The sequence below is a fragment of the Castor canadensis genome, chromosome 10 (genome assembly GCF_047511655.1).
Source record: "Castor canadensis chromosome 10, mCasCan1.hap1v2, whole genome shotgun sequence".
Classification (NCBI taxonomy): Eukaryota; Metazoa; Chordata; class Mammalia; order Rodentia; family Castoridae; genus Castor; species Castor canadensis.
Window position 1 is genome coordinate 99,687,894 of NC_133395.1, and position 22,096 is coordinate 99,709,989.

General features: G+C 38.0%; 1 protein-coding gene across 12 annotated transcripts in view; it reads left to right on the plus strand.

Annotated features, from left to right (window-relative positions):
- Nucleotides 1-22,096, plus strand: part of Nek10 (NIMA related kinase 10) — a 260,109-nt gene that overhangs the window by 235,719 nt on the left and 2,294 nt on the right. For 7 of the 12 annotated variants that reach the window (XM_074043773.1, XM_074043774.1, XM_074043775.1 and 4 more), the window contains 4 exons: nt 7,152-7,262; nt 18,495-18,603; nt 20,765-20,817; nt 20,899-20,954. In XM_074043773.1, the coding sequence (XP_073899874.1) occupies nt 7,152-7,262; nt 18,495-18,603; nt 20,765-20,817; nt 20,899-20,954 (329 nt within the window). Of the gene's footprint in view, nt 1-7,151; nt 7,263-18,494; nt 18,604-20,067; nt 20,105-20,764; nt 20,818-20,898; nt 20,955-22,096 lie in introns of those variants that run through there. The other 5 variants (XM_074043776.1, XM_074043777.1, XR_012436301.1 and 2 more) reach the window with 4 other exon arrangements.

Here is a 22,096-nt window from a genome sequence, read left to right on the forward strand (position 1 = left end):
CTGAGCCTGGCTAACTTCGCTCAGAATGATGTTCTCCAGTTCCATTCATTTACTTGCGAATGACAAAATTTCATTCTTCTTCATGGCTAAGTAAAATTCCATTGTGTATAAATACCATATTTTCTTGATCCAGTCATCAGTAGTGGGGCATCTTGACTGTTTCCATAACTTGGCAATTGTTAATAGCGCTGCAATAAACATGGGTGTGCAGGTGCCTCTAGAGTAACCTGAGTTGCATTCCTTTGGATATATCCCTAGGAGTTGGCTTGCTGGATCATATGGCAGATCTATTAATTTTTTAAGATCTTCTTAATTTTTTTAAGAAGCCTCCACATTGTTTTCTAGAGTGGTTGTACTAGCTTACATTCCCACCAGCAGTGTCTCAGGGTTCCTTTTTCCCTGCATCCTCACCAATATTATTTGTTGGTAGTGTTGCTAATGATGGCTCTTCTAACAGGGGTGAGGTGGAATCTTAGTGTGGTTTGGATTTGCATTTCCTTTATGGCCAGAGATGGTGAGCATTTTTTCATGTGAATCATTTTGATTGGTGTAACAAGGCTGCACTGTAAGACTCTAGGAATTAGTGTTGATTTACAACTCATGTCCCAGCATTCCCATAAAGTCTGTGTATTCCTTTCTCTAGTAGATGGTCACTCTAGTAAATGACTGTGGATCTTTTAGGGGAAAGCTTGGAGGACAATTTATAGTGTACATCTGTAGTGGTGTTTTGGAATCCCTCCTCAATGGACTCTGACTTCCTTATTAGCCAAGGAACTTCAGGTCTTTGAATTGGCTTAGGTCTGGAAACCATGCGAGAGGCTGTGACTGCATAATGCAATATCTAATCTGGCCAGGATTTTGTCTACAAGATCTACAGCTTCTTTTCTGTTATTTAAACCCCCAAAACTCTAGTAGGCTGACCCTCAAGTTCTCTTTCTGGGAACAACCTGGCTAATTAACTAACCCCGTTAAGGTAAATGTTCCTGACCTCCCGCTAGTAGCTCAGCCTCTGCTAGTAGGCTGCACTGGAATACTGTATCCTTCTGCATCATACTTGGCCCACAAAGAAGAGCAGCCATGGAGGTTTCCAAATTTGCAGGGGCTCTTGTCCAGTATACCTGCCAACACCTTGCTAGAAGGTGTGCTTTCTGGGGATTCTTGCTAAATCTCATCTGGGAAAGGGGAATGCAGATCACACAGTAAATCTGTGTTCCTGTTTCTCCAAGTCTTTAATTCCCTCCTACACCTAACAAAGAAGCTCTGGATTTTACCCTTACTAAACATAGGCTGGTGTTCCAAACAAGTTTCAGTCAACTAAGCATTTAAGCTGCAGTGCCACCCGTGTGAAGTAACACCTTAAGTCTGGAATTTCTAGTGTGTGCACCAATGTCAATGAATTTAGTCTGATCTAGTGCTATGTTTTACCCTTCTTGGCCTAACATCTTCAGAATCTAATCCTATACATGTTCTCTGGGCTACTGCTGATTCACAAGCAAAATCTTGCAATGCCTTTGGTGATAAGCTATTTCTTCCTGAGTCATGATGTGTACTAACCCCCTGGACTCTGGTTATGGATTCTATCCTCATTCAATCCTCATACGGGTTTGATTCCTCATGAGCACCCCTTTTTAAGACCTCCTTCTCCAAAAAGGTTATCATCCAGTTTTCAACCAAAGGAAGGTTTGTTTTCTCTATTAAGGAAGGGGAAAATCTAAAGAATATAGGAAGAGAACATAGGGCAGTCACTACTTGTAGGGCTTAGACAGAGCACGTAAGAAATGGATAGATAAGGAATTGGACACTTCTGCCCTGGGCTTGAGCTCACACTTCCCTGAAAGGGTCACAGTGAGGAAACTTGAAGTGAAGCCTCCCTGGGGTGGGTGGACAGAAGAGGCCACCTATGGGTAGGTGTTGCTCTGTGGAAGACTCTGGAATATTGTCTGTCTATACCTTGTGCTGCTGCATCTGAATGGGGGTGAGCACCAACCACTAGGGATCCCCCTTGCGCTGACCTCTGTGCCTTGTTAAGGCCTGGCAAGTCAGGAGCATCACTGGACCCAGAAAGACAAGCTCCATCCTCCCCCAGGGTCCCTCCAGTGCTCTCTACTGATAGAGCTTGGCATCTGGTTAGCAGGCAAAGGAGAAATGTTCTGGTATCACAAGTGGGACGATCAAGGTGGACGTGGAGCTGACAGGCATCAATCACCTGCACATTTGGCCTGGGAAGGACACAGGCAGCTCCCTTCTTTGTTGCCTGCCTATCTCTGAGTTCCCCTTGCTTTCCCTTGGTGTCTTTTTTCCTGTAGCCTGGGAATCTTTATTACGCCTGGGGCTCAGCAGCCTGGCTCTTGACTGCCAAGTTTGTCCCAAATTTGGTGTTCCTTTTTGTCACCCTGACAACTACCTTTCTAAATCCAAAAATCTAAAATTGATTACCATCTTCACTATTTTCTGCTGTCAAGTTTCTTTTAGGCAATCACACAGAATTGTTTAAGTGATTGAATGAAAAACACTGAAGGAAGGGATCTTGGTTTTTAAATCAAAATATGATCTACCATATCTATAGAGTAAAAATATTATATTAAAATCCATATCCATTTAAATATTGGTATGGAAATATGTGAAAATCTTCTTGACTTTAGCATTATAGTAATAACTTTAAATAGCTTTATAGTTACCTCAACTATTATCCATCAAATTGAGAGAAATATCCTTTGACATTTAAATATAGCTTCCATATGTCTGTCTTGCCAGTTTTTATGTGGTAGAAAACTTTTTAATAGATGCATTGCATTTCTATATAGGTTGTCAAAGTATTTTAAAGCAAGAATGGAACTGTTGTGAATATCTTATTGTGCTTTTACCTAGCCAGCATAACAAATGATTTCACATTTTTGGCAGGATGTCATGCTTTCCTTGCTGCAAGTTCATACATAACTCTTGTGGTTTTAAAAGTATGTTTTCAGAATACTTTAAAGTCCATGGTATTGCACATAGTAAGGGATGATTCCCCTCTGGAAGCTTCAACTTACAGTGTTCAGCAAAGTCCATGCTTTTCATAAAGGAGAGACATACAAACCTGGACCTTATGCTGCTGTATATGCTACAGGTGAAAGACCAAGACCAGTTTCCTCCCTGATGATTACAAAGGAAACTGGCTAGAAGTAAGGCTGTACTGACAAAACAAAACAAACAAGGAAACAACCTCCTTCATTCTTGGCTGCTAACTAAGCTCTTGCCCTTAGATTTGGTGGTTGCCCTGAACTGCAGCCAGAAGCCTCTTAACAAATGGCAGATGAACTTGCAGGGAAAACTTCTTGCTTTTGGTTAATGGTGGCCTTTCCTGTCCAGTTTCCATGGAGACAGATCTGTGAAAATCATGTAAAAGCAACTATTTTATAAAACAGGATATTAAAATTCTTCCTCTTCCTTTACTGGTTTCACATCTGTTTTCATCAAAACTAGAATGGTAACATTAAGGCCAGCAAGTGAAAATGAAATCAGTGGTTCACTTCCATTGCTGGAAACCCAAATCTCTCTTTAGTTAAGGTGATTAAAGTACATCTGTTTCCTTTCTATTATAGCTTAGGTAAAGCCTGCACAGCCAAATTAAGCATTGGATTTGGTTCTATACCATGTTTTGATCATTTTGTTAAATGTTCTGAAATCAGCATGTAGCAACTTTTAAAAAGTAAACATCTGTCACCAAGAAAATAGGTAGATAGTTTGGTTGGCCACCCATTGGATTGCTCATCTTAATAGGCACAATTGTTGCCTATTAAAAAAAATGAGTAACAATGTGCTGTACCCAGATGCAAATTATTTTATTGGCTGTCGTCAGTGAAACACATTGTGTTTGGAACAGTAGTGATGGATAAGAATAGAATCCTCCATACTTGCTCTGGATCTCCTGGTTACTAATGGCAAGACTGATAGAGGTCTTGCAATAAGATATTTAGGGTAAAGCTGTGTTTGTCAAATCAACTCTTGTTTTCAGGGGCTGCAAATTTAACCCAAAGTGTTAAATTTTGTGTTCTTATTTTGATGATAATCTTAGAACATTTTATTTTAGCATTTAGAGAAATCTCTTAAGCAGTAACATGCCAAGATAACTTTTTCAAAAACAGAATAAGATACTAATTTAAGCCAATATTTACCAAATGGAGCTCTTGCAAACTTCAAATGGTTTGCTGATATATTCTCAGAGTTCAATTTTTTTTTAGAAAGAATCCATATATTATGCCAGTTTGAGAAAACCTACAGATCAGACTTTTTGCTCTCGTCTTACTTTGTGTGCTACAGTAAAACAAAAAGCAACCAAAAATCAAGTTTTTAGATGACTCAAAGAAGACATTATCTTTTCTAGAACCAGTCCCTTCTTCACTAAAATGGGATTTGGTTGGACTGTTATGCCTCCAAGGACATAAAGTATGTGAAAAAAAATCTATAAACTGTGAAGTGCTGTCCTGTGGTAGAGCGGCAGTGGTGGTGCTTGCTGTAGGGTAATGATTATGCTAGAAGACTTACTACCCCAGAAAGTATCTTGCATGCTGTGTGTATGTGTTAGCACCTGTTTCTTCACCAATAAAATGTACCTGTTAATAAGTTTGCTGTGGGAAAAAATAAGATAATGCATGTAAAGTAGTAGTCATGGTGCCGGCATGTGTGAGTCATGGGGATTAATACTCTATTCTCAGCATTACAGTTCTTATATATAATTTATTATTATACTTACATCATCTACAATTAAACTGTATGAGTCATCATTCTCTGTAAAAAATTTAAGATTATTGCATGAAAACTTTAACAATGGAATTGTCAATAGTAATAATTATTCCAGTAGGATACCTTAGCTTTCTAATACTGTCCTGTGTATGAATCTTAAGTTGACTGAATGTTAACTTACTCAAATGAACTTTTATGCAATTAATTCAGCCCATCAGGAGCAGTAAACATAATTCTGTTAACTACAGACTTGTCAAATTAAATAAATAGCAAGAATTTTTAGTTTCTGAATTAATCTGATGCTGATAGCTGGCAGTACTGGGCTGAGACCCCTTAAATGAACTGTAAGCCCACCTGTACTTCAGGGCTTCAAGAATCCCCCCTGGGCAGCCATGTTGCAATCACACTGGGTGGCAGGCAGCAAAATGGTCCTAGGTCACTACTGCCCTCTGGTGTTTGATTAGGGAAGCAGCAACTTCTGATATGAAATAATAGGGAATTATCAAACCCAGTGTCACCTCAGGCTCTTTCTCCATTTCCTCACTACTCCAACCCATCCCTTCACTAGGAGGGTATGCATGCACATACCTCTCCCCACCATCATCTGTTTCTAATCTGAGTTAAATTCATTCCTCTTATCTATTCTTTCATGCACACATGTATCATTTATACTCATTTCTCTTTTCATCTGTCTTCCAACTATTTGCTCTCTAATGCTGAGAAATCTCTCTCTCCTTCACATTACATGATTTCACCCTTCTCTCCATGTAAAAGGACAACAATAATTATGACTGTTTTGGGAGATACAGGGAGGGATAAAGTCTGGATCAAGGTAAAAGAAAGTTATAGTATCAACATTAAAAAGATCCATAGAGGCTCAGTGCTGCCAAACCACAAAACTTTTCAAAGTATATTGAAGGATGCGGTATCTCTAGAATAGTCCAACTTCACTGCATAGGATGAATTAACTGACTTTGACTTAAGCACTGGGATTACTGATGCATTTTTACAACATTTTTCAATGGCATTGTTTTTCTCTGTTACATAATTACAGCACTCCATAATGGGACCTACTTTCTGCCATGTTTGAGATGATGGTCAGTTTTTGGCTACAAAACCAGTCCTTAGGAACCCTCTAAACCCTGGCCTTTTCTCTTCTGTTGCCTTTTCTGTATCTTCCTCTTTCAGCTTGAGTGAATAGATATTCCTCACATTGATCAGGATAGAAAAATTATGTTGCTCTAACAAATAGTCCCCAAAATCCCTTGGCTTGACAGCACTGAGGCTTATTTCTCACTCAAAGTTGGGCTGGTCAGGTGGCATTCCTGGGTCATATGACTGTGCCATCTAGAATAGCAATAGAGGAGGACAGAGACAGAAGGAAGGAAACACTTGGCTTGGAAATGCCTCATCCTTAGACAGATGGACATCATTTTTATTGGCCAAAAGTAGTCATATGGCACCCTCCAAAACTGGAGGGGGTCTAAAAAGTGGAGTCATAATCATCTTTGCCACACTCCTCTTTCTTTTGATCTGAGCTTTGAATTGTAGTCTCATTTTTTTCAATTTTAAGTGCTCATTCCCACTTAGCCATCTTTTTTTTTTAAACCTGTTTCTCTTCTCAAGCTTTCTCCATAATCAAAACAAAATATCATGTCAACCCTGGAGCACCTCTTAATTCCAACCCAAACTTTTCTATCTTTCTTCTCCCAAACTTCACTGCATCCCTTTGTGCTTTGGGGACCTTTGATTTCCTGTGTAAATCCAACCTGCAAAACACTACAAATCAGTTTTTTGAAATCCATATTTTCATCCAGTACCACATTTTCTCAGATTCTGCAGTGACTTCTTATTTATTACCTCTAACTCTTCCAAGCCTGGCCCTAATGTGTGCTAATTTATCCTGTCTTTTTTGTGGCTAAGATTTGTCTCTCTCCAGCTGAATTTTCAGGAGCACTCACAAGCAAGCCCTTTGACTATGGACTAACGGAGATATGTGTTTCCTGGTTCACAGAACCAGATCTTTCAGGACAAGGACCATGGCGGGGGTATTTAGCATGGTCCTGGGAATTCCATAAACACCTAAACATCTGATAAAATGCACCCTTCCTTTTCAAGACTGTTGTTTGTAAAGTTTAATACATTTATACAATTAGTAAATGATTTAGTTGTTATATGAAATGTACTCTCAGAAGCTATAATAATGATAAGGTAAATGAAAGTAGACCCTTGAAAGAGAGCAGTGTAATATATTTTATTTCTTCTATATCATAGGATGAAAAACTATAGCATATCATACTAATTTGGATTAAAATTTAAATTCTTATTCAGTCCTCTTGAGGGAATATTGTTACACTGGAACTCAACAAATGCTTCCTGGTGGTCAGCAATGTAGTGTTGAAAATTTGTTTTCTCATTTTATACAGCTTCCTCCAGCTTTGCATCACAATTTGAAGAGAAGGGTTATAGAGAGATTCAAGAAATCCCTCTTCAGCCAGCAGAGTAATCCTTGTAATTTGAAATCTGAAATTAAAAAGGTTTGTATTGTATATCTAGTAATTCTTCCATTGACAAAAACATATCCTCCAAGTTTTATTTTATACCTCCTTTACTTTGTACCTTAAGCTGTATTCTCTTTTGAAGGGTATTATCCCTGCTTAAAATACTAAATAGAAGGTATATTTTTGCCTCTGGTTTCTCACCTGTATTTTTGTGAGCATTATTTTTAGATGACTAATAGAGAGTTCTTTCAGTATTACTGAAATTTTCCTGAGAAATATTATACACACAAACCACAAAAATAAATAGTTATCTTTAATTTAATGTGTATGTTTTAGCCTGATTTAGGATTCCAGCACAATGATTGATTAGTGAAGCCTAACACATGCCCCTAGGTGTAACTTTGCCACTCTGAAGATGTCAGTTTACCATCTGAGACCACAATTGTTATGACTTGTGAGGGCTGTAGGAACCGTTTCAGAAGTTCTTCTCATCTTCAACAGTCTATAATATTCTTCTCTTTGGGTGCTAGCAAATATTTCAATTCATATATACAGAAATTGAATTACTAAATCAACCAGAGTAGAAGGAAGTAATTTACCTCTGTTTAACACAACTTGGTAACAGGAAATCCCTTTGTCCTGGAAGTGGCCATAGCTTCCCTTCTGTCCCTGAAAGGCCCAAGGCCAGGCAGTTGGGAACTGCATGGGTGAAGATGCTTGGTCTCCCTCCAGTTTCCTATTTTTAAAAAAGTTTTCCTCATATACTTAAACCTTGGCAAAATCGTGCTGCTAGTGAACTTTTCCTTTCAGGCTTCTTTTTCCTTTAATGGATGTAATCTTAAGCATGACTTACTCATCATTTGAGAAATATGATAGGTTGTTTGATAAGAGCCATAAGCTCTGCTTTTCACTTTGTTGGCTCACTTAAGTGAGGTTCACACTATTGATGTACCCATACTCTGAAAGGAGATGGAGAAGCTATAGCAACAAGTAAACAAAACAAAACAAAAACCCAGCTTGCCAGAGACTTGAGAGCAAAATCCCTTCACGTTTTGTGTTGGAAAACATGGCCAAGAAGCAGAGTTATAGAGGAGATCAAAGCAGAGGTGGGGAGACCTCAGATATTTATTTTATGATATCCTGAATGCCAATATGTATATTTTAAAAGACAAATCTTCCATGAAAGATTATATGTTGCTTGGTTTTTATGTTCTTATTAAAGTAGCATTCAGAATAATCCAGTTTATACACAAACTTATTTTAGCAGAAATCCTGGTTTTATGAGATGAAAGTGTCTGTGGCAAACTGATGCACAGAGTAGCTGCGCCTCTCCCACTCAGTGGTTTTCCACTAGTACATGTCCTTAAAGAAAATAGTTTTCTTCTTTATTATGCAGGTTTGGGTTTTGCATCCCTCCCTTACTGTCTTTCTTTCCTCCCCTGATAGCAAAGACATATCCTTTTATTAAATTGTCCCCACTGTTTTGGCCTCTGGGCTTTCCTCCCCTGTGTCGTGGTAAAATCTTATTAGAGCACTTGTGTTCCCCCTGGTCTAGGGAAGAAAAATGGTAATTAAAGAGGCGGTAGCAGTGTTTGGAGCTCAAGCGAGGGAGTCCAGGGAGATACACTTATCCTTATTTTCAGCTGAGGTAGGAGACAGATCAAACTCTCCTGCGAAGGATGCTGTGGTTGCCTTCTCTGATACTGTAAGGCGCAGCCATCTATGGGACACCTGGTGTGGATGCCGCGGTTGAGAAGGGACCTCTTGGCTCATGATCAGCAGTTGTGGCCCAGTTCCTCCACAGGCTGCTCTAGACTGGAGCCAACGCCCATGAAGGATGTTTATATTATCATGATGTTCACCCTCCTAACTGGCAGGTGGCCTCACCTCCTGTGTGGTAAAGAAACTTTCAGTCTGGATGTTAAAGTACTTCCTTTCTTTGTAGAAGAACAAGTCAGCCCTTCCATAAGACCTTTCCTAATTTTCCCTGTCCAGAATCAGCCTCCCCTTTCTCTGTTCCTGAATCACTTTAAATAGCTTTTTATCTGTCTTACATTTCTGCTCAAAAGCAGTGAGTGACTTTTATTCATCTTTGATTCCCCAGGGTCCTGCATAGTTCCATGTGGTAGGTACTTAATGTATAATTAGTTAATATAGAATATATTCTATAGTTATATATTCTGTATGAGATAGTCCATATTTCTTAAATCCTTAATTAAAACATGCTGATATAATACAGTACATTCATATATTCATATGTGAATGTGGAAAGGAGATCCTGCTACCACTAAACCTAAAGGAGAAGTTTGTGGCCTCAGTTTTCCCCTTTCTGGTACAATTTTTTCCTTGCAATAATTTTTGTTCAGAAATGGATTTTTCATCCCTGAATAGTCACAGAAGAGCAGCCAACTAGCTTGTGACTGACCAAGTCACACCCTCCCCAGGACTGTGGCGACAGTAGTATGATAACACATAAAGTGTACCTGATTTTCACCTTTCTCTTTTTCCTAATATCCAGGGACTCCATGTCTCCAGTTTGAAGGAGTCATTATGAGATGATTGTGCCTACTTATTAATGGACTAAGACCCAGTGGGATATGTAGAGAAATCAAAAAATGGAAAAGTCCTTTTCTAAGAAGTTAAGCTCTTTATTTATAGCTCACCTAAGGTGGTCTGCAGTACAGATTTTTCAGTCTTGGCTGGAATTGTGCAGGGAGCAATAAAGCAACTGAGTAATTATATGTGTATCTTGGGAACTGGGATTTTTAGTATGGGAAGAAGAAGAAACAGAAGCAAGATAAAAGAGATTAATTCAAATTAGCATTGGCAATACCATGTGAATGAGTATAAATCCATGATAAGTCTAATCTTTAACAAATACACGTTTCCCAGCATATTCACTAAATCACCTAGAAGTTAATCAGTCAGCCGTGAGCTCCTCTATCCATGGCTCTGTGGAACTATAGCTGATTGGCCAACAGTAGAAAGTATACAAGTTTAGCCTAGAATATCTTGACGAAACAGCACAGTATGGATGCTGTCAAGCTATGGAGGGTGTATTAGTGAGGGTGTGGCTCAGTGGTAGTATGCTTGCCTAGCATGCGTGAGGCCATGGCTTTAGTCCCCAAAACTGAAAAAAAAATTAAAAAGCCACCCTCAGCACTCAACTTGAGGAAGTTTCTATTGGCTATCTATGGAGCATCACTAAGAATAATAACCACAATGGATTGAAAGAATTAAATAATGTTTAAGTCCAAGAGTTCATAATGATATGAAGGAAAAAAACTCTCATTGGTTACTTTTGGAGAGTGCTAAGTAATACATTTATTATTTTTAAATTATTTACAAAAGAAAAAAAATCAATCATTTGTTCTCACTTTCCTTTATTAATTCTATCTCAAAGTAACTAAATTGCTATTGGGGCATTTTCTTATTATAGAAGTACTTCAGCTAATAACTGCTGAAGAAATAAAGAGTATTATAGTTTTGTGTTCTGCATTCCCTAATGAAAGAAAGGATATACATATGATGACCCATGACTGCTAACATCATAAAAAGAGGGGTGACTTGACACTGTATGCCACCTGATGGAAGTAATTGCACTATGTTGGGCTCTTGCTAAAAGCTCAGATCTAATCTGATCAAGCCTCTAAATGTGATGTCAATAAACTCTAACCCTCTAGCCAACTTGGGTTGGCTGGGTTTTTCAAATGAAGTTTCAATTTTCACCACCACATGTACTCACTTACACATTGTCTATGGCTACTTTTGTATAACAGGCAAAGCTGATTAGCATAGGCAGACTATATGTGGATCCCAAGTTGAAAATATTGACTAATTCTTTATAGAAAAAAGTTTACAGTCCCTGCCCTAGATCTAGCTTACTACTTGCAGTGAGTACGAGGAACAAGAAAACATAAATTAAATGACACCATGGGTATAATCAGCAAAAGTCTATAGGAGAAGTGACATATTTTCCTCAGTAAATAAATTGCAAGGAGTGGAGAGGAGGAGAGAAGAGGGACGGAAAGAAGAGAGGAGTGAGAAGAAGAGAAAGGAGGAGAGGGATTACTATAGATTAAAGCTTGAAACATTTTAGGGAAGGTAACAACTACTTGCAGTATGTGGATTTACTCCTTTCTGACTTAAATAAGTGCTCAAAAATTTAAAATATATACTTAGGAGATAACCAGGAAAATGTAAGCACTGGTGGTATATTTGTTTCATTAAGGAATAACTTCTCTTAAGTGGAATAATTGTGTTGTGGTTTTGTTTTAAAAAAGAAGTCCCTATTTTTTCAAGAGCCATGCTGAAATATTGCGAATGACATGATGTCTCCAATTTGTGAGCGTAGGACATACACAGGCAGGAAGGGAAATGGAAGTGATATAAATGAGGCAAGATTGGCCAGATTTAAGTTGGGCAATGAGTTTGTGCAGTTCATTGTATTGTTTTCTCTCCTTTTTAAATGTTTGAATTTTTTTATATTAAAAAGTCATATGCTTTATTTGCTTGCTGTCAGTATTAATGCCAGGCTCCTCTAGACCAATGTATGTGCATTAACATTTTGAAAACCACTCTCCTGGCAAAGTTACCACACAAAATTGGACAGGTTATATCCTATCCAAGAGCACCTGGATGTAAGGATTGGCTGGGACCAATCCTTGTGGGAAGAGGGGACTATTTGTAATTTCCATGAATGTACAGTGGGTGGGGTCATTGGAGCACTGGCTTCAAATTATATAGTCATAGCTGAGAATCATTGCATTGCTTGTGAGTTACAACATCATTGGGGTCAAAGATTAAAACAAACAAAAGAATTTAGACCCAGTTGGGAAACAGCTGGCTGTGTAAGCATTCAACCATGTCCTGGAGTTTAGTTTTGCCATTCACTGGAATTACCTAGAGTCTTTAAACATACCAACACAGCACCCCAGGACCTGTGCTCCTGGGAGCTGGGTCTCCCGGGGTTGGAGTCTTCTAAAAGCTCGCAAGTGACTCCAGTGTATAGCCTGAGGCTGAAAGTTAGCAGCCTGGGAAGATCAGTGTCTCTCATATTTTCTTATGCATATTGATCACTGGTATCTTTTTAACATGTGGATTCTGATTCCATGGGCCTTGGGAAGGCTGGAGATTGTGATCTTCCAGCCAACTCCCAGATAAGAGCTGCTGCTACTGCCCCAGGGACATGTTTTTCAGTCTAGAGGTATATAGAAAGCCGTGTCGGCCCACTGTGAACATATGGCACATCCAACAGTCTCGAGACTTTTTGTTAGAAAGACAGACTGTCTAGTGGGCCAAAATATTTATCTAGATTCCATCACTTCTTGTCCATAATTCTACATCCCCCATGCTGTCAGTGCTGCCATTCTGTGGAACACAGCATGAATAAGAAGGACTGAACAAAATCTGGTGACATTCTCCAGGTGCTGTGGGAGCATAACTTCCCATAGGCATGGCCTTCCTGACACCTCTCTTTAATCTTTAGTCTCTACTTCAGTGCCGTTCCACAGGTCAGGTTTACATTATTTAAATGTGGGTACTTTCTTTAATTCCTAACTCCAGGTTTCCTGCTTTTTTCTAGTCAGGGAGATGGCTCAGCAACTCAGACTCTAATTATTGGCTCTTTATTCATGTAATAATCCTGTGTTATATTTGTCTAGCCCTTGCCAGGGCTCCATGGAGGCATCATAAGTCAGCAGGGTGCAGCAATGACCTATTCTGATGGAGTAGAGATGCTCCTTTAACAGAGCCTCCTGCCTGAAGGGCTGGGCCCCACTCCCCTGTTGCCTTGGCAGCACTGAAAGCATCTGATTCAGTATCTGGGGAGGATAAGTTTCTGGTTGTAATTAACCTAGAACAGTAATTTTCCAGCTTTCTTTTAGTTTTGCAGTTCTCTGTTAGGGATACAATTTTTGGTGGAAATTTAAATACTACAAAATCAAAGCTACTTTTGGGAGAAGTAGGGATTTAGAGAGAGTGGTGGAGCTGTGTGTGTGTGGTCACACGTGTGTGCATGTGTGTGTGTGTGTCTGTGTGTGTGTCTGTGGGCATGAGTGTGTGTAAGAAAACAACTGAGTATAGATACTGGCCATTTCTGATAACAAAGTGACCTATGAAAAGCTAACAAAAAACTAATAGAAAGGAGCTGTAAGTTTTTCACAATGAAAAATTAGGCAATCTGCTGTGTCTTATAATGGTGCTGTTCAGTCAAAGAGGACTAGGAAAATAGGAAATAAGAGCAGAGGGCCGTCAAGTGCAGAGTGATGGAGCATGTTGTGAGTTTTCTCACTTTGGGCACCTAATCTCATGTTTGGCTCAATTTCCTTCAGAGTTCTGCCTCAGTTGATTAGATCCCAAATAATTTGGGTAGTTGTTCTGCAGCAGGTAACCTTATTTTTTGATATGGAAAGAAAGAGGTAGTTTGGGAAATTTAGTAGAGATTATGTTTGTAGATTCTCATTGTTTTCTTCTGTTTAAGTTCTGCCTAAAAAGTACTATATTATTAGTTGAAAAATTACAGTGCTTAAATTGTTCAGTACCTGCCCCAAGTTAGTGGTGTTTTAGGAGGAGGGTTGGTAACCATGACAGTCTGTTCCCTTTAATGTACTTACTTGACTAGCTGAGCTCACAAGTGTTTACAGTCATTCTCTCTTCAGAATGGTGGATGTTTATTCTGAGCAGGAAAGCCCTTTTATGTCAGTGCAGAAGAAGGGGGCCTATTCGTTCTTCCAGATAGAGCATGCATGCAAAAAGCGGAAGGTCCATCTATGAGCTGAGTGCTTGTGGCTTCCGAGAGAACTCAGTATTCAGTGCTCAGTACTGATGTAGGGTAGCTGAACAACCCCATAGCCTTGCCAGCCATAGGGGTTGCCACTTAAAAGGCATTCTTTTGTGTCCTTTGCATTTCCACCCACTGGGTAACAGTTACTTTGCCATCCGGCATGTCCAGAATTAGAGTCACCACCTTCTTCTCCCTTCCTGTGTCCACACTACTGGAAGCATCAGTTTTCCTTCTACTCCATCTTTAAACTCTGTCCCTTCAGCTACTTAACATTAGTCTTTGTATCCACTTAGGTCATTAGCAGCTGGGAAGTTCTTCATAGGGTGGATGGTTTTTTTTCTTCCAGTTTTTATTGTTGTGCTGGGTGGGGGTACATTGTGGCATTTACAAAAGTTCTTACAATGTGTCAAATATACTTGAATGCACCCCCTCCACCATTGTCCTTTATCCCCCTTCTCCCAATTCCTGGAAGGTATTAATTTTCTGTTCGCACACATGTATACACAGTATTTGCACTATATTCACCCTCCCACTCTCTTTCCCACCCTCCTCCCCTCCCACTGATACCACCCCCCCCAGCAGGAGCTCTTCCACCCCACCCCCCATGTTCTGATTTTGTAAAACAAAAATGACATTTTTGCTTGTTTAAGCAAAAATGCTACACAGGGAGTTTCCTTATGGCACTTCCATGTATATATGTATCATAGCTCAATTTGGTTCATCTCTATTTTTCTTCTTTCTACCTTAGTCCCCTTCTTATGGAGATTTCAATGGATTTAAAAATTCGATATTCTTCTATAGAGAGTGCATCAATTATATTCACATTTTTAACTTCCTTCTTTTACTCTTATATATGACCTCCCCTTAGTGTGACCTGTTTTTCATAATATTGCTGTATTTGTATTAGGTCTATATTTCACATATGAGAGAAAATAAGACTTTTGGCTTTCTGAACCTGGCTAACTTCAGTTAAGATGATGTTCTCCAGTTCGATTCATTTACCTGCAGATGACAAAATTTCATTCTTCCTTGTGGCTGAATATATTCCTTTGTACATTTTCATAATCCACTTATCAGTAGTGGGCATCTTGGCTATTTCCCTAGCTTAGCCATTGTGAACAATGCTGCAATAAACATAGGTGTGCAGGTGGCTTTATTGTAACCTGACTTACATTCTTACATTCTCCATCTCTCTCTCTTTCTCTCTCCATGCCACCCCCCCCCCCACATACCACAGAAAACTCTTCAGGGAATCACAGCATAAAATACAAAAATTCTCTCCATAGTGTTCCCAGCCCTTGCCCTTCTCTCTCCCCTTTTCTCACACCACTCATGACCCTTTTTTTCTAAACACCAGTCACAAAGTCCTTTCTAAAGTTGGCTTATCTACCACCCTCTTTCTTTTTCTTCTGCCTTTAATGTTCTCCTCATCCTACCCTTTACACGTTCATACTCATCATTTCAGTTCTTAGCTTAAGTGTCACTTTCTTGGGAAAGTCTTTCCTGGCTAAGACAGATATATTTTAAAACTCTGTTACCTTCTAGAACCACAGGCCTACCCTTCAAGGCATTCCACACAATTGTGATTTTACATGCATGCAAGTGGACGTTCCGCAGGCTTTTTTCTCCCTAAGTAGGCAGCAAGCACCAGGAGTACATCTTTTGGCTATCATTGGGTTTTTCCTTGTTTGTGCTTGGCATATAACAGTTGATTTAAAAAAACTCACTGAATTAGTGAATGGAATTATCCCTCTCTCCTCATCTTGAATCCCCATAACTCCATGGCATGGGTTCATGTCACATTCCTTATATCATTTTGATATTAATATGCAATGCTTGACCCTTACAAAGTCCCAAGTTCCCCTCACCCAGAGTGTTCCCTTTGCTTTCTTCCACCTCCTCAAATCACCCTTCAAGGCTTGATTCCCATGCTTCTTCTATAGAACCTCTAAAAACCCTGCTATCTTTCTTCCCTGAATATGTCTTTCTTCCAGAAATTGAGAACTTACCTCCTCATCTCACACTGCATGATCTGATGTATTGTCCTGCTGTTTCACAGACATAAGCCTCATTTCCTACTCAGACTACAAGTGTCATAGAAGCCAAATCATCTCTGCGTCCTACTCAGATCATAAAGCACCATAGCTCAGCATATAATAAGGGGCAGAAAAACATTTGCCAAAAGACCATTTACATCTGGAAACCAAATGCAAAAAGAAGTTCTGGAAAATTCCTAGAATGCAAGACTAGTGAGTTTTAGTCCTTGACTTTATGTCTAGGTTCTTTCTCTAAGGATTTGTAGTTCTTAAACTAAAGGAGATTATTAATTTGATGTAAGACTGGAAATTTCACTCCCCCCTTTAAAGTTTAAAATCAATGAAAAGGACTTATCTTTCTCATCTTAACAAGGCAATCTTGACCTTCTCAAGTCACAATCCACACACTTTCTTTGAGGCTTTAAAATTCTTCCAGGCTGTGAAATCTTAATGATTCCAAAGTATACTTAATAATTAAATTGAATAAGATTTTTATAATTAGGATGAGCATTTCAGTCAGTCAAATTATTCCTATGCTAAACAATACGAAAAATAATCCCATCTGAAGTCATTTGAAAATTAATACCAGGAAATACTTTTCAGCAGCATGAGAAATAGTAAGAATCTTAGTCAGTGTGACCTACTCATGGCATCTGAGCAGTACAGAATTCCTAAGGCTACCTCTATGGCACCCTGCAGAACTGATAAGAAAATGATTAAATGTGTGACTGTCAGATCCTCCTGCATTACAGGATGTTGCAATCTTACAATCTTGTCATATTATGGGTGGGTTATTAATTTTATCAGTTGTCACTGAAGTAAGGAAAATAAATTTTCAAGAAAAAAAAATAGATGTTATCATATTTTTATCTAATGCAGTCAGTGTTTGAAAATGTGGAGACTGAAAAAACAAATGATTTGTAGTTATAAAATCCAAAGTACAAAGATGGAATAATTAGTTATAACTTGCTAATGTATGTTATATTAAGATATAAAATGCATAATGCATACAATGAGGTATGCATATACATATACATATACATAATACCATTAATTTTTACATATACATTCACCATATGACCATCATCCACATCAAGATATAGGACTTTTCTAACCCACAGAGGGCTCCCTCCTGATTAAACCACACCCTCTGCCACAATGTAATCATTGTCTTGACTTCTGTCACCATTGTGACGTTGTTTTGCCTGATTGTAAAAACATGAAGTCATGCACTATGTATTTTTGTGTCTAATTTTGTTCAATATTCATTCATGTTGTGCGTGCTCATGGTTTGTTCTTTTTAATTGCTTTGCAAAATTGCATTATGTAAACATGCCATGATATATCTTATGTGCTCTTCTGTCTGTGGGCATTGGTTTTCCCAATTTTTAGTTATTATAAATAAGGTACTATGAACAAGTGTTCTTATACATATCTTTTGATATATATTTATATATATTATATATATAATATATAATAATATATGTACATATTTATATATATTATATATATAATATATAATAATATATGTATATATTTTATATATATATATATATAGATGCTCTTTGCTCTCCTGTAAATCCTTAAAGATCACAGGGTAGGTATATGTCATTTAGATGTAGTGTGTTCTGCCAGTTTTCTCAAATGGTAGGATAATGATATATTTTAACTCATGAACAGAGTGTATGAATCCAGAGTAACATAGTCCAAATCATGCCATTTGCTTCTAGCTTATGACATTTCAAAAGTATATTAACTCATGCACTAAAACTTGGCCAGTCCAAGCAATGGTTAGAATTAAAGGTGAAAGGAGTTGAATGATATTTATTAGCTTAAAATTCTGCTTAAAAATTCAACCTCATAGAAGAGCATTAAATAATTGCAACTGTAATAAGTTCTGCCACTGGGTAAAATGCTCTTTCTTCAGAGTGTTGGGAACTAGTGTTTAGAGATTAAAATTAATTAGCAGTAATTTTGAAAAATATATTAAGAAACTTGTTTGTCTTGATTCAGCAAGAAGACATTGTTCAAGGCAGATGCATGAAAAAAGGTTGTGATTTGGACTAAACATATTGTTCTGTTGAATAATTGGAGCTATTCCTCCTACGCCTGATTAAAAATAACATCTTGATGTCCCAGACCCATGCCATTATTTTTCTAGCCATTTTTATTTTGCTTTTATAAATCTGTAAAGTGTTTTTTATTCATTTGACCAGGGAATTGTCTAACTGCTTTCACTATAATTTGCCTGCTTCCAATTAATAAGTTCTTTTGGAAAGAAGATGTTTATCTGTTTACAAGGGGCAAAAACCACAGAGCACTACATTTTCTATGTAGAGACATAGTTCCAAAATGGAAAACCCTATATAGAAGGCGACTATATAGAAGTCGCCTGTCATTTGCTTATGATTATAAAATAAAATGTGCTTTTGCTTTTTTCCTTTTTAGTTATCTCAGGGATCTCCAGAACCAATTGAGCCAAACTTTTTTACAGCAGATTACCACTTATTATGTCACTCATCGGATAGAAACAGCTTGTCCCTGAATGACCAGTCAGGTAATGGTTATCAACATGGGTAAATTGACTTTCATAAAACCAACCAACCAACCAACCAACCAACAAGCACACATTGTTTGGATCTTAGCTGCTTCTAAACATTGTCTTCAACTTAAAAAGAAACACAGAGCTTATTTTTCTTATTTATGGCAGTAGTTGGAAAGGACATACAGTAGGAATCTAGAAATTCCCTGAGCTTTATCCTACCAGTTGTGGCAGCTGCCTTGATCATTTATTAATACCATAAACAAATATTAGAGTCTGTGTGGATGAATTGTATTTCCTTTTATTTCTTCTTGCTTATCTGATGGGAAATCAAATGCCCCAAAGCACCTAGAAAGATAAAAAAGCAGAAATGGAAAAGTTTAAATATTCTAAATAGAGAGAACTTGAAACTTACCTGAGAATCCATGTCAGATGAATTTAATTTTTTTCTCATTAGGATAAATTTCACTTAGGGAGGGAGAATAGCATAGAGATTAAAGGCAGAGATCCTAGAGACCTGGATGCCAAGATTCAAATCTCAGTGTGACATTTAGTAGTTGACCTGGGACTAAGTATTTAACCTCTCTGCACCTCAGTGTCCTTGCCTATAAGGTAAGGTAAATATAATAATAAAATAATAAATATATAAATAACATTTAAAGAATAATTAAAGTAAATAATAGAATTTTAAAATAATATATTAGTAAAAGTGATAGGTAAATAATACCTGTATTGTAGCATTATAGTGAGGATCAAGTAAACATAAAAGGTACCTGGCCATGAGTAAGGGTTCAGCATAACTGAGCTCTTCTACATTTGAGCTTTAAGAAGCAACATCCTGACTACTCAGAGGTTCCAGAATCCTAAATAATTTCGGAATCTTCATAAATTGTAGTTATGTTATGAATAGTGGGCAGAAAGTAAATATGTCAGTTTTAAATGAAGATTTGACATCTATTCAGCATGAAAATATACTCTTTTTTGTGCTTTTCTTGAGCCAGAAAAATCATTTTATCTGTTAATTGTCAAAGTTTCCCTAAGTCTTGGGTTCCTGGGATAAAGTTAATCCTGTATAGGCAGAATTTCATTTAAAATGGTCCTTGAGAAATTCATAAGATCAAGATAAAATGTTGTCTAAAAACATGTACTTTGAAAAGTCTCTCCTAGGTCAGGCAAGGTCATCTGCAGATCAGACTTCTTATAAGAGCAACTGTGGCAAAGTGAACATGTCTGAGGGAAATCTCTCAAAGACCTTAGAGTGAGCTGACACACTCTCCTAGGGCAGCTGACTTGGTCTCCCAAGAGCTTGACAGGTTTGGCCCTTGTCACAGCAGCCTGGGCAAACACAAAGACAATAAATAGAGCCCCTGGCACTGTGGGGAGCACCCTTAAAAGCTGCTGTGGAAATGAGCTGCCCGTATTCACATCTCCCTGCATCCCTTCCCCGCTCTCCAACCTACTCTCTTGTCTCTCTCCAAGGGGCAGGGGAGCTGGCCAGCATTGCCTGTGGCATCTGGTGAGTTAAGGTGCTAGAATTTCGTTCTCAGACTAACCAGCAAAAAAGGGGCTTTGGGCATTAAATGTAGTTTTTCTTTCTTCGCATATTTTTCCAAGGGTCACATCTTTATTGTCTTTCACTCTCTATTTCTGCCTCCCCCAAGAGTTATTTTCTTTCTAACGTGTGTTTACTATTTTTGCCTTGGGAATTTGTGAGTTTCTTATTAGAAAACTCACCCAACAGTTAGTGTTTGGGATCACTCCTCGCCTTCCCTTAACACATATATACATATCCCCAAATTGACTTAATTGATCAATTTACACTGTGAGCTATGCTGTGTGATGGCCACACCAAAGCAGCTAGTTATTAATGAGAAACAAAGAATTTAACCATTCAACACTAAGACATTTTGGAATTTAAAGTTTGTTCTTTATTATTGTGAAATTCACCTGTTTGGAAGGGGATGAGGGAAGTAATGCATGTATGAATTGATCAAGCCACATTATATAAATGTAAGAAAATGTCATCATAAAGCCCATTATTTTGTACAATTAATATATTTTAATGAAAAAGAAGAAATTGACCTTTTTCACTTCAGTTGATGTAATAATTGCCAATAAAGTATAACTAAGAAAATGTGAGTCAAATGTCAGACCTTCTATAATTCGTCTATTGCAGAGCTAGCCACCAGCTTTGATCTGGAGGAGGGAATAACATACGAACAGATGCAGGTGAGGTTTTTGCAGAGCCTCTGAATGCTTTTGTTTTGTTGCTTTTAATTCAGTACAAACCTGAGTTTTTTTCAATTTTAGACTGTGATTGAAGAAGTCCTGGAGGAAAGTGGCTATTACAATTTTACATCTAACAGGTGAGAGCTGGAGTTTGCTTTCAAATGTGAAAGAGGAATAGAGACCATCAGATTATTAGATCTGTTGTCTCTATTCTTAATTCTGTAAGGAAATTTCTTTTTAGATTTTTATTTTAACACTTTTATAGAATATCTTTGCTGAGACTAGCTATAAACATGGGTTTAATATGAGTTGCACATCTTTTTTGTGTACACAGCTACTATATTCTCTGTTGAAACAGAAGAAGATCACTATAGGAATTGACTTGTATAAAAATAATAAGCATAATTGCATGGGAAAACATTTCTAGGTTAGTTTTTAAAATTAAATATTTGTTCGTTGCATTCTGGAAGAGCTGAAAACTCAGATTCCTATCACTGAAATCCACCCAATATTTGCATAGAATTCTAGGGCAGAACCGCAACTAAATACAGAGTTACTGAAAGGAACTTTGCTATTATGTATTGCCATTTGCTTGACCTAAATAAGACATTTCAGTTTACTGGGGACACAATATACTCCTTTATCAATTTAAATCCAGTTCTTAACTCCTGTAGTTTTACTTGTTGGGTACAGTGTTGGCACAACAATTTGGGTGCAATTAGTTTGAGAGGTAATACAGGTAGGGGGAGAAGAAATTATGCAATAAATGTTTCATCATCAAGCAAGTTTTCTTTGTGGGTGACTGGAGCTTAATCCCAGTGTAGAATATGTACCTCAGGATAATCCCACTGAAAGAGTGAGGGAGCTTGAGCATTTATCCTCCAGTTTCCATCAGTCATCATTTGAAGCCTTCTGTAAAGGTAGACAAAGAAGGCTTTAGGCACCAGAGAAATCCTCAGGAAAAGAAATCAGATAATGGCAGCTGGTCATCAGGCCAGCATGCTTTTGAAGTGGTGTAGATGAAAAGGTGTGGTCACTGACAGTGTCTACTCACACAAGTTGTCTCTTGGCCTTTCCAAGGAGCCATTCCTAGCTGAATCATCAAATGGATTGTAAGCATCCCCACATACGCCTCATAAGGCTCAAGGTTATTGTAGGAGGCACAATCCAATCCGTTAAGAGTATATTCCCCAAAGTAGTCTTTTTGCCTGGCGAATTGCCTTCTTTTATAGCTAGTTAAGTTATTTTGTGATCACTATCCAAATTATTCCAGAAGTGT